Below are 12,507 nucleotides of genomic sequence, written 5' to 3' on the forward strand. Positions count from 1 at the left end.
TAGATCTGAGCTCACATTCTGTGGTCATCAGTAGGAACGTTCCAAGCTGCCCCAGTATCAGGACCCATCTTCCTCAGGTGGAGCATAGAGTATGTTGTCCATCCTCCCTTCGGAGGATAGAACATTCTCTACCACTGTTGATCCAAGTTGAGGGACCTCCTCCTCTTTTCTTTTAAAAAAAATTTTATTTGTTACTCGATAGAGACAGAAGAATTGAGAGGTGAGGAGGAGATAGGGAGGGAGAGAGACAGACAGACACCTGCAACTTTGCTTCACCACTCGTGAAGCTTTCCCCCTGCAGGTAGGGACCAGGGACTTGAACCTGGGTCCTTGTGCGCTATAATGTGTGCGCTTAACCAGGTGTGCTACCACCTGAACGCCCTCCTCCTCTTTTTAAATAAATAATATCTTTTTTAAAAATAGAAAAACTTCCAGTTCTCAAGACATGCATACTCTAAAAGGTGGAATATTGTGGAATAGCACAAACACATAAAGAATAATAGATGTTCAGTAACTACACTGTACACCAATAATCTCTTGATAAAAATGAAAAAAGGAAAAAGAGAGAGAGAGAATAATAGTTGTGAAGTAAATATATGATTGTCCCAAAAAGAGGTACAAAAAAAAGATGTTGGACACTGAAGGGAGGAAGAGACTATATTAGAAAAGATTCCCGAGACCTGGGATGCGGAGCAGCTCAGAAGCGGTGAATGAGAGCTCTTCAAGTCTGCAATTAAAAATGGCCTCCAATAAAACTACATTGCAAAAAACGGGAAAGAGACAGAATGGAAAGAGTAAAAAAGCTGAAGAGGCTGAGCCTGAGGAATTTGTAGTGCAAAAAGTACTGGACCGATGTGTAGTTAATGGGAAGGTGGAGTATTTCCTGAAGTGGAAGGGATTTACAGATGCAGACAATCCTTGGGAACCTGAAGAAAATTTAGACTATCCAGAGTTGATTGAAGCATTTCTTAATTCTCAAAAGGCCGGTAAAGAAAAAGATGGTACAAAAAGAAAATCTTTATCTGACAGTGAATCTGATGGTAGCGAATCAAAGAAGAAAAGAGATGCTGCTGATAAACCAAGAGGCTTTGCCAGAGGCCTTGATCCTGAACGGATGATTGGTGCCGCCGACAGCAGTGGAGAATTAATGTTTCTCCTGAAGTGGAAGGATTCAGATGAGGTAGAGTTGGTGTTGGCAAAAGAGGCAAATATGAAGTGCCTTCAGATTGTAATTGCTTCTTATGAACAAAGACTAACTTCGCATTCTTTTCCAGAAGATGAAGCTCAGTAATTGTATGCATTGCTTTTTGTATATATTTATACATACATATATATATATGTATATATATATATATATATATAATCTGGGTCTTAGTTTTGGGGGTTTATTTTTGGATGTATTGTGACAACATTCTAATGAAAATCAAGTTAAATGTTTTAAAATAGTATGGGGAGGATTTTGTTTGTTTTGCATCTATAGCACTGGTTACTTTCAACAAATAAAAACTTCTGTAGTTGCTTCTTTTATCAGAAAAGAACATTTAAAGAAAAAAAAAGATTCCCATGGTGGTCCAGGAGGTGGCACACCGGATAGGGCATTGGCCTCTCAAGCATGAGGTCCTGAGTTCAATCCCCAGCAGCACATGTACCAGAGTGGCATCTGGTTCTTTCTCTCTCTCCTATCATTTCTCATGAATAAATAAAATCTTTAAGAAAAAAAAAGGAAATATTCCATGTAGGAAGCAGCATTTGATAAAAGTCTTAAGGGGAGCCGGGCGATAGTGCATCGGGTTAAGTGCACATAGTACAAAGACAAGAACCTGCATCCCTGTTCGAACCTCCAGCTCCTCACCCACCTCTGGGGGGTCACCTCACAAGTGGTGAAGCAGGTCTGCAGGTGTCTATCTTTCTCCTTCTCTTTATCTCCCCCTCCTCTCTCAACTTCTCTCATCCAAAAAAAAAAAAAATGGCCGCCAGGAGCAGTGGATTCGTAGTGCAGGCACTGAGCCCCAACGATAATCCTGGAGACAAAAAGAAAAAAGAAAGAAAGAAAGAAAGAAAGAAAGAAAGAAAGAAAGAAAGAAAGAAAGAAAGAAAGAAAGAAAGGTCTTAAGGAACAGGTAGGATTTCAACTGGAAGAGACAGGATGAAATGAGAATCACAATAGGGAGCAACAAGTCAGATCACTCTTCAGAAATTCTTCCTCATTTCTGAGGAATGAGGAGTGAACTGTTCTAAGGAGTGTGTGTTGACTCTTGGCTTCACAGACCACATTAAGAATGATGGGAAGGGACCTACATTGGGGGTGAGAGTGCTTTGCAGACACCTACCATGAGGAGATGAGAAATTTTTCCCATGGGTAAACCATTATCTCTCCGGTAAAATGAGGAGCGTAGGAGAAGGAATTTTTTTTTTTTTTGAGAGGGGCCACACTGTAGGAGGAGCAAGTTTTTTCTTTTTCTTTTTCTTTTTTGCCTCCAAGGTTATCACTGGGACTCAGTGCCTGCACTACAAATCCACTGCTCCTGGAGGCCTTTTTTCCCTTTCTGTTGTCCTTGTTGTTTATCATTGTTGTTGTTATTGTTGTTGTCATTGCTGTAGTCGTTGTTGGATAGGACAAAGAGAAATGGAGAGAAGAGGGGAAGACAGAGGGGAAGAGAAAGATAGACACCTGCAACTGCTTCACCACTTGTGAAGCAACCTCCCTGCAGATGGGGAGCCGGGGGCTTGAATCGGGATCCTTACGCAGGCCCTTGAGCTTTGCGCCACCTGTACTTAACCTGGGACGCTACTGTCCAGCCCCCCAGAGAAGGAATTTAATGAGATCTACAAACCCTAGTCTTAGAAATAAAAGCCCAAGTTTATGATCAAAAAGTTTTACGTGGTGGGATAGGTGGCACAGAGTTGGGGCTCAGGACTTGCTCTCGTGCAACCCAGGGTTTGATCTCCAGCGCTGAATATGCCAAAGCAGTGTTCTGGTTCTTCCTAAGTAAGTAAGTAAATAAATAAATAAATAAATAAATAAATAAACATCTTACATACTATTTCTGAGAATTTCCCATAGAAGGTTAGTGTAAGAGTTAGAAAGAAAAAGTGAGCACTCAGGAGCTGGGGCACTGAGTAGGACGCTGGACTTGGAAGCTTGAGGTTCTGAGTTCAGTCCCCCACATCCCATTGGGAGCTTGAGGTTCTGAGTTCAGTCCCCCACATCCCATGTGCCAGCACGATGCTCTGGTTCTCTCTCCCTCTCTGTCTTGTGTAAATAAATAAGATATTTTTAAAAGAAAGAAAGAAATGGTGGGAGAAGAGAGCCTAATCTTGCTGGACACTCCATGAGAAATTGGATAGGTGACCAAGGTAGCAAAAGTCCTTTCTGGAGGACAAATTTGTCCCTGACTGCACTTGAGGGGAACAACTAAGAGGACTAGGATCAAGGGTTGGAGGGGTGGGGGAGAGGGGTTGAGGCTAGGGAGCCAGGTGGTGGGTGGACATATTACCATGTTCAAGGACCTGGATTCAAGCCCCAGACCCACACCTGCAGGGGCACACTTCACAAGCAGTGGAGCACGTACGTCTGCAGGTGTCTCTCTTTCTCTCTACCTCTCTGTCTCCCCCTCCTCTCTCAATTGCTTTCTCTTCTATCCAATAAAATGGGAGGGGGGAGGCCATTTGGAGTGGTGGATTTATAGTGCTGGCACTGAACCCCAGCAATAACCCTGGTGGCAATAAATAAATAAGTAAAGAAATAAATAGGGGGTGGGAGGGAGATAGTCAGTGGGGAAACTCCTCCGATCCACTCATTCAGCAGGTAACCAAGCTGAGAATCAAAGCCCTAGAAATCATTTCCTCCTGGCTGGGTGACATGGGTTTCCACCTGTGCTGCCTAAAAGAATAAATGTATGTGGGAAATGAAATACACGGCTGGAAGTGTGCCAGAGACTTATTGGGAAGAACTTTCATCCTTTCCTTCTACCCCCCCACCCCAATTTTATACTTATTTCAGGAAGTTCTGGGCACATGCTCCAGATCTCAGAGCAGAATGAATGTTCAGAGCTGTGGGTTAGTAAGATTAATCTTCAAGATTATGCGTGAGAGAGGCCAAGGGAGTCCAGTTAGGAGTTTATTGCAGCTGGTTTTTATATTCTTCAAATACCTTCTATTTATTCAGTCTCCCCTTCTACCCCTGCCACCAGGCATTCCAGTCACGAATTCACTCCAGCTTCCCCTTTGTAGTAGCCCCAGTTCCTCGCTAGGGGGCATCATTATTTAAAGAGCAAAGTTTACTTTTTTTTTAAACACTTTTTAAAAAAATAGTTTATTTATTTATTCCCTTTTGTTGCCCTTGTTGTTTTAGTGTTGTAGTTATTATTGTTGTTGTCATTGTTGGATAGGACAGAGAGAAATGGAGAGAGGAGGGGAAGACAGAGAGGAGAGAAAGCTAGACACCTGCAGACCTGCTTCACCGCCTGTGAAGCGACTCCCCTGCAGGTGGGGAGCCGGGGTTCGAACCGGGATCCTTATGCCGGTCCTTGTGCTTTGCGCCACCTGCGCTTAACCCGCTGTGCTACAGTCCGACTCCCCGCAAAGTTTACTTCTAAGTACAGTGCTCCCAAGCAGAAAGAAAGCTTCTTTTAGGGAATTCAACCTTCTGAGGACCATCTAGAAACTGGGGGTTTGAAGTAGCTGAGATAAAAGATCAAGGATGCCCCCCCTTTTTTTTTCTTCCATAGTTATCGCTGGGGCTCGGTGTCAGCGCTACAAATCTACTACTCCTGGAGGTCACTTTTTCTCTAAAGGATAGGACAGAGAGAAATTGAGAGGGGAGGGGGAAGAAAAAGATAGACACCTGCAGACCTGCTTCACTGTTTGTGAAATGACGCCCGTGCAGGTGGGGAGCCGGGGCTCGAACCGGTATCCTGCGCAGATCCTTGTGCTTCATACTATGTGCGCTTAACCTGCTACACCACCGCCCAGTCCCCTGTAGTCCTTTTTAGTTATCTATATCATTTCCTACCGTAGCAGAATCTTGTGGCTGACTTTCTTTTCCTAGGCGTGCCAATGGGGTGAAGATGCTTAGGAAAGCCCACCTTGTCAAAAACAGCTTTGTGTCTTCAGGAAATATAGTCTTAGTGGCCAGATGGTGGCTCAGCCCATAAGGTACACACACTACCATAAGTGAGGACCCAGGTTCAAGTGTCTGGTCTCCACCTGCAGGGGTCAGGGCAGCTTCTTGAGTGGTGGGACAGTGCTGCCGGTCTCAGTCCTTCTCTCTCTCTCTCTAGTGGCAAAAAGAAAGAAATACAGACTTAAATATATTTAGGAAATAATTATCCCCGACACTGGCATTCTTGGAAAACTTCAAGGTGAACTATTTTGTGAGTCAGAAACTTTAATTTGGTGATACCAAGGCCACAGAGGCACTGTATAGTTTATGTTGGGGGCCAGCTTGCATGTCTCTGAGAAATAATCGTTTCTTTACATCGTGTTTCAGTTGTGCCATGTGTAAAATGTTAGCTTAGTTCTACAAAGTTGTTGAGGCGATTTCATTTTGAGGTTGAGAGCTAAGCCTCAGAGGTTTCCTTTAGACCAACGATTGATCAGGAACACCAGAGATTGAAAGTGTTGCCTAAGTTCCACACAGTGTTGTATTGTCCCCAACATAAAGGACGGGATAATGTCACTGAGGGGACACTATCCTCACCCCCAAATACCAGTAGTGCTCTAGCGAACATCAAGTACTCAAATTCGTGGAAGTAAGAACAGAAAAGGTATCGATCATGTGTTGAGAGCTGGGCGGTAGCGCAGTGGGTTAAGAGCAGGTGGCGCAAAGCGCAAGGACCTGCTCAGGTATCCATCCCTGTTCAAGCTTCCGGCTCCCCACCTGCTGAGAAGTCTCTTCACAAACGGTGAAGGAAGTCTGCAGGTGTCTGTCTTTCTCTCCCCCTCTCTGTCTTCCCCTCCTCTTTCCATTTCTCTCTCCTGTCCAACAATGACGACATCAATAACATCAACAAGAAAACAACAAGGGCAACAAAAGGGAATAAATAATAAAAAAGGTATTGGTCATGTGATGGTTACTAATATGATTTGAATTTGTCAGAGGTAGTAAATAATCAGACTTGTGATGATTTTCATTCCTTAGTGGGAACTACTCAGGAAGTCCCAGAAAAGAAGTCTTCTTATCTTTTAGCTCAGTAATTCTTACATCTTTACATAATTCCTAACCTTTAAGAATCAAGTTAATGGGGACAGGGAGGTGGCTGGGCAGTAGTGTGTCCTTGTTGCATGTTTGAGGCAACTGAGTTTGATCCCCAGAACCATATGGGAACAACGGAGATAGAAAACAAATAGGTCAGTGCTTTGTGTTTGCTCTTTCTCTCTCCCTCTCAACTTAATAAGAAATTAAGTTGAATCAGTGGATCTCCTCTCTAAAACAGGGTGGAGATGTCTGGCCTGAGAGTAAAATCGTTCACTCTGGCTTTGCCAAGGTAACTGCAGGTGGGACTCAAAATTCAGTTAAGCCTAGGAGTTTTTTTTAAAATATTTTTTGATTAATGAGAAAGGAGGAAAGAGAAAGAACCAGACATCACTCTGGTACATGTACTGCCGGGGATTGAACTCAGGACCTCATGCTTGAGAGTCTACTGCTTTATCCACTGTGTCATCTCCTGGACCACTCGGAGCTTTTTTTTCATCACAACATTAAATGCTCGTTTTTAAGTCAATAGTTTAGTATGGCACATGCAGGATATTATAAATACTGCAATGGCCTCTCCCCTGCTCTAGAACTCATATGTACTTACGTGATTTTCACATTCACTTTCCAGGGCTGCGTCCCCCTGGAATTTAGCAGTGACCTCTGTCCAGGCATTTCAGGATAGGAATTTCAGCTGCAGCTCACGCAACAGGAATATTCCAAAGAAAAAAAGAAAAAGAAAAGAGCAGGAATGGGGAGGAAGGAAGGAGGTGATGTTGGTGCAGGTGACTGAAGCAAGCTGAGAAAAGTGTGATTCGGGAGGAAGTTTTGGTTTTTTTTCTTTTTATTTTGTCTGGAATTGAGATGGTTTGAGAATAGTTAGAGAATGTCCAGGAGGCCCTAGGTGAAGGAAGTGAAGATTCATTTAGGACAGAGGAGTAGGAAGGGGAATGAAGTGGGGGCAAATGTGAAAGGTCTCCACAGAGGTTCAAGAGCTAAACTGCCTTGGCATTGGTGTCAACTGTATGTACAGGGAACAGGAACGGGAACAGAGTGGAGCTGTGTTGGAAGCTACGTAACTAGGGCTGCTTCTTCCTCTCCAGGAGCAGGCCCAGATGGTCATCTTCTTGGTGCTATTATTGTATTATCCACCACTGGACTCTGAAAAGGGCACTGACCAAAACCTGAACCACCACTTCTTGTTTTGACGCCAAAAAAAATTAAAAGTGAGGGAGTCAGGCGGTAGCGCAGCAGGTTAAGCGCACAGGGTGCCAAGTGTAAGGACCAGTGTAAGGATCCCGGTTCCAGCCCCCGGCTCTCCACCTGCAAGCAATTCGCTTCACAGGCGGTGACGCAGGTCTGCAGGTGTCTTTCTCTTCCCATCCTCTCTCCATTTCTCTCTGTCCTATCTAACAATGATGACATCAATAACTACAACAATAAAAAACAAACACAACAAAAGGGAAAATAAATAAATATAAAAAAAATTTTAAATGAAAAGTGAATAAGATGAATGTGTTTCCATTTCAGGCCTCTTAGACTTTGGGGGAAATAAGGAAGTCAAATAGAACCATTAGCAGAGCGGCTCCCATCTAGAGTCCTTGAAAATCAGAAGAAACGGGGTTAAGTTCTGATTCTGCCAGATACTAGCTGTGTGACCTTGAACAAGTCTTGGGGTCTCTTGAACTGTGAAGTGAAATCGTGCCAACGTAACTGGCTGGAGGGACATAACACTGGGTGCAGTGCTTGGCACACAACTAGTGCTCAGTAACAGCTGCCATTGCTATTATTAGTGCTGAGTGTTGTAAACACAGCAGGAGGGCATCCTCCAGCCCTCAAGGACACCTCTCCCCAGCCACAGCCCAAGCACACATCCCTCCACCATTATATCAGCCAAGTCTCCCTCTAGTCACCCTGTGTGTTCAGGACTGGCTGCACCTTTATGCCTCGTAACTGCATGACAGGGAAAAAAGGCCCAGCTCAGCTTGGAAATCTCATCAGCCTCTTTTATGTAATTCTTTTTTTAAAATTTTTATTTATTTATTCATTCCCTTTTGTTGCCCTTGTTGTTCTATTGTAGTTATTGATGTCATCGTTGTTGGATAGGATAGAGAGAAGTGGAGACAGGAGGGGAAGACAGAGAGGGGGAGAGAAAGATGGACACCTACAGACCCGCTTCAACACCTGTGAAGCGACTCCCCTGCAGATGAAGAGCCTTGTGCCAGTCCTTGTACTTTGCGCCACATGCGCTTAACCCTCTGTGCTACTGCCTTACTCCCTCTTTTATGTAATTCTATCCTGAGGCAGGAGTCCTCTAAATAGATAAAACCTTTCCCAGGTGTTTCTTCTTCTTCTTCTTTTTTTGTCCCAGGAGTGCCAGACACCAGCAATGCCCTCAACCTGAGAGAACCCTAAGGAAACCAACATTTACACAAGTTATTCTTAAGGATGGATCAATAACTTTTTTTTTTTCTCACCAGAGGACTGTACAGAACTGGCTCAGGGGAGTGCTGGGAATTGAGCCTGGAACCTTGAAGCCACAGGCATGAAAGTCTTTTTGCATAACCATTATGCTGTCTCCCTAGGCCAGAACAACACATTTTTACCTCATTTGACATATGTAGAAAAAAAAATCTCAAGTAGGAAACCAAGTTTTAAGCATCATTCAGTATTGGGAACAGAGCTGTGACTTCAGGGCTCTTCCTGCCTCTCTGTAGACCTAGTAACCACACACACACACTTTGTTCAGGGCAACCTTGGTTAATTTCCAGTAGCCAAGTGAGCAGCCTAGAACTGAGGAGAGTCTAAGCTCCCTGGGGAACGCCGTACCATACTTACCATACAGCATACTCCACTAGAGGCCTGAGTCAGTTATTGTGATCTCCTTTGTGATGTGTCACTCTACTCCCTGAGATCCCAAGCAATCCCGCCACAAGAAGAGTCCCCCCCTCCCTACCCCTCCCATAGAAAAGGTGTCATGCCCACCACTGCAGGGCTTAGATCTGAGCTTCAACTCCCAGGACCAGCTGCTTCACCCAAGGTGTGTGGGGGGAGGGGTAATAGGGGGGAGTCTCTTGAAGAGCTGATGCTTTTAGGCTACTAAAATCCTTTCTTAGTTCATAAGTCTCAGCACGTACCCTCTCCTATTCCCAGTCTAGCTTGAGATCAAGGTCCAGGAGGAAAGAAAAAGCAAGAGTTTGCAATGCCTGTCCACATCAGAGAAGAACAATGAACGCAGAACTGGCGAGGAGAGGAGAGGAAGCAAGGTTGCTGCGTCCCGCTAGCCCTGGTCCATGCAGTGCGCCCAGGAGCCCCACCCTGACCTCCACTAGCACCAGTCAGCAAGGAGGGGAGATGACGCCTCTTTATTAGGTTAACAGCAAGGAAAGCATTGAGAGGGAATACACAGAGGAGGCAGAAGGGCACACAAAGTCACCACTTGAGGAGGCAAGAGGGAGGCACGTCAGTTAACCTCAGGACAGCCACATGCTTCATGCCCTGGTTTGGGGTTAGGGGGTGAGGGAGAAGCAGGAAGGTGAGGAGAAAGCGCCATGATAGCCTAGGACTCACAGAAGGGTCTGGAATCCCCTGAAACTAACACCAGAGCCACAAGCCCTGCCCCTCAGGGCTCACACACTACTACACAAGTCAACACACATAACACACACAAGACATTATGGAGGCAACACCGAGAGGCAGCCGGCTGGGACATATTGACAGGAAGAGATAAACTGAAGTTAAGCGAGTGTAGTAACCAAGAGAGAGACAGTTTGAGGGCTGTGTCTCTCTCCTCCCCAAGAGTCTCTTAAAGGTCCCCTAGATCTGGGCTGAGCACCCCCAAGTCTCTGCCTGAGAACTGGGCTCTTTGTTCTTTAAGCCCCAGATGAAGTCAGTGACAAGGCAGAATCCTAGATGTTGAGCTATTACATCCTCATGCACATTCATAGCCAGCTCCTCCCAGCCGGGGGTGGAGGGGTGGGGGTGGGGGTAGGGGTGGGGGTGGGGGGGGTCGGAACCCCATTCACCCAGCTTCCTAAGGCTGCAGTCCCCTCCTCAAAGCTTCCTTTACCAATCAGCAGCCGCAGAGGTCAGGAAGAGAGAGGCTTCTGCAGAGCACCGAAAGCTCGGGTTTCAGCAGAAGGGTACATTTTTTTTTTCTGTTGCCAGAAAAGAGTAACCGCAATTCTTTAATGCCTGGGTAAATCTTTAGAGATTATTTGCCACTGTCTTTTTGTATTCAGAATAGAAAGAAAAAAAAAGCAGAATTTTATTTACACAATTCAGGGAGTGCTCCTGTGGGCTGCGGATGGGAGTGGGGTGGAGAGGGCAGGGGAAGGGGGATTGCAAGTCCGGAGCTGGGCGGTTCCTCTAGGGGAAACCTCACCTTTTCGGTGGCTGAGGGCTAAGTCTCTCGCTCCATTAGGCAGAAAGGATTCTCGATGCTCCCAGAGGTCCTTCGCCCTTATAGACCCTTCCTGGTGGCTGGCTGGGTGTGTGTGTGGGGGGGGGGGGGGGTAGGGGATCGAGTCTGTCTTGTCTGTCTGTCTCTCTGTCTGACTCGCCGCAGCTAGAAGTCCAGTCTGCCGCACCGCGCCGCCGGCCAGTCCCCGGGTGCCATGCACTCACTCGGAAGCCCCCAGCCAACCAGGGAGTCTCGTGTCCCCCGGAGTCCCCCTCACAGGGCAGCCTCGCCCTCCAGCTGCAGCAGGGTGATGTCGGGCAGGTCGAGGGGCTCCACAAGTGGCCCGTCCCCCGCACACAGCCCCGCACGGGGGCTCTCGGGGCGCTCACGGTGCCGGGTGGGTGTGGTGGGGCTGGGCAGCTCCTTGTCTTCCTCCTCCTCCCCTTCCTCCTCTTCCTCCTCCTCCGCCTCCTCGTCCTCGTCCTCCTCCTCGGGATCGCCCCCCAGCAGGGCGCCGTCCCCGAGGCCGGGCGAAGGGGGCTCGGGGTCTTGCGGGGCTCCGGGGAAGACCCCCTTGGCGGCCACACCCAGGCCGCCCTGGCGGGGCGCGCTGGTCATGATCTGGCACATGGAGACGATGGCCCGCTGGTTGGCGCACACGTCGTCCGACAGCACCTGGATGTGCGAGGCCTGCTCGTCCAGGGCGCCCCGCATGGCCCGCACGTCCTCAAACAGGGCCTGCAGCTGCGCCTTGAGGTGCTCCATGAGCTCCTTCATGCCGCCGTTGTACTCCCCGGCGAGCACGTCCCCCACGGCGGGCACGCCGGCCACCTCCCTGGGCGCGGGCATGTCGCCGCCGTCCTTGGTCCTGAGCTCCAGCAGACCGTCCTCCATGGGGTGGCAGAAGCGGGCGGCGGCTCTGGGTCGGGTCCAGAGTCCCGGCCCGGCCTCCGGGAGGGGGGCGGCTCCCGGGAGGGGCGGGCGGCCGACGTGCGCGCCGAGCCCCGGCGGGGCGGAGGGACGGCGGGCGGGACGAGCCCGCGGAGCCGGTGCGGGGCCGCCGCCTTCCGTGCTCGCCCCGCCGGAGGGGCTCCGCGCCCACGGCGGCCGTCGGGTCCCGGGCTGACAGCGGCGCTCGGCTCGCGGGGCAGAGGGTCGCGGGGCCGGGTCGGGGACTTCCCCGCGCCCTGGACGCGCCCGCCGAGCCCGCGAGTGCGGTGCGAGCGGCAGGGGCGGGTCTCCCCGGCGCGCTGAGGATGCTCCTCTGTTTCCAAGGCGACGCAAGGCACGTCGGTGACGTGTGTCTCCATGGCAACCGGGAAGTGGGGAAGATCCCGGAGTCGCCCCGCAGCCGCAGTGGGGCGGTGGAGTCTCAGCTAGAAGGGAGGGGGCTGGAGGGGGGTCGCCGCAGTGGCCCGGCTGCGGCTGGGGCCGTGGAGTCTGAGCTTGGGGAGGAGGCGGCCTAGGGAGCGCTGCAGTGGCCGAGCTGAGCTGGGAGCTGCTGTGAGGCCGTGGAGTCTGAGCTTGGGGAGGGGGCTCCTCGGGGTGGGGGGCGGCTGCAGTGGCCTGGCTGCGGCGGGGGAGCGCGTGCGGCCACAGCGCCGAGAGGCAACGAGCCTTGTGCTGCGGGAGTCCCCGGGTCCGCAGAGCGGGCTGCCCGCTGCCCCGAGCCCCTCGCGGGTACCCGAGAGACCGGCCTGGGCTCTGCGGCCGCCTGCGCGCGCCTTCCGGAGCGCGGTTCTGCTGCTCGGTCCCCGCAGGGAGCGGAGGCCAGGCCGGCCGAGCTCGGCGCCCCAGACCCGGGCCGGGCGCAGCGCAGCCTGGAGCCCCGCAGAGTCTGCGGAGGGCGCGCCAGGGGGTTCCCCTCTCCTCGGCTTCTGCAGTAAATCAGACCTCTGGCCGCAGAAAG

General features: G+C 49.5%; 2 protein-coding genes across 2 annotated transcripts; one reads left to right on the forward strand and one right to left on the reverse strand.

Moving 5' to 3' along the window:
• The first annotated feature begins 673 nt into the window (after nt 1-673).
• Nucleotides 674-1,336, forward strand: LOC103107433 (chromobox protein homolog 3-like). The gene has a single exon (XM_060193488.1). It carries the CDS (start codon nt 686-688, stop codon nt 1,289-1,291), a length of 606 nt encoding a protein of 201 aa, XP_060049471.1. The 5' UTR covers nt 674-685; the 3' UTR covers nt 1,292-1,336.
• An 8,206-nt stretch (nt 1,337-9,542) lies between these two features.
• CCDC184 (coiled-coil domain containing 184) lies at nt 9,543-11,637 on the reverse strand. Its single transcript, XM_060195471.1, has one exon. It carries the CDS (start codon nt 11,490-11,492, stop codon nt 10,872-10,874), a length of 621 nt encoding a protein of 206 aa, XP_060051454.1. The 5' UTR covers nt 11,493-11,637; the 3' UTR covers nt 9,543-10,871.
• Nucleotides 11,638-12,507: the final 870 nt, after the last annotated feature.

This window comes from Erinaceus europaeus, chromosome 7 (assembly GCF_950295315.1).
Source record: "Erinaceus europaeus chromosome 7, mEriEur2.1, whole genome shotgun sequence".
Taxonomy (NCBI): Eukaryota; Metazoa; Chordata; class Mammalia; order Eulipotyphla; family Erinaceidae; genus Erinaceus; species Erinaceus europaeus.

What these genes read in the sequence shown, in the direction of transcription:
- LOC103107433 (XM_060193488.1), top strand. Translation starts at nt 686, where the DNA reads ATGCGGAGCAGCTCAGAAGCGGTGAATGAGAGCTCTTCAAGTCTGCAA.
- CCDC184 (XM_060195471.1), bottom strand. Translation starts at nt 11,492, where the DNA reads ATGGAGGACGGTCTGCTGGAGCTCAGGACCAAGGACGGCGGCGACATG.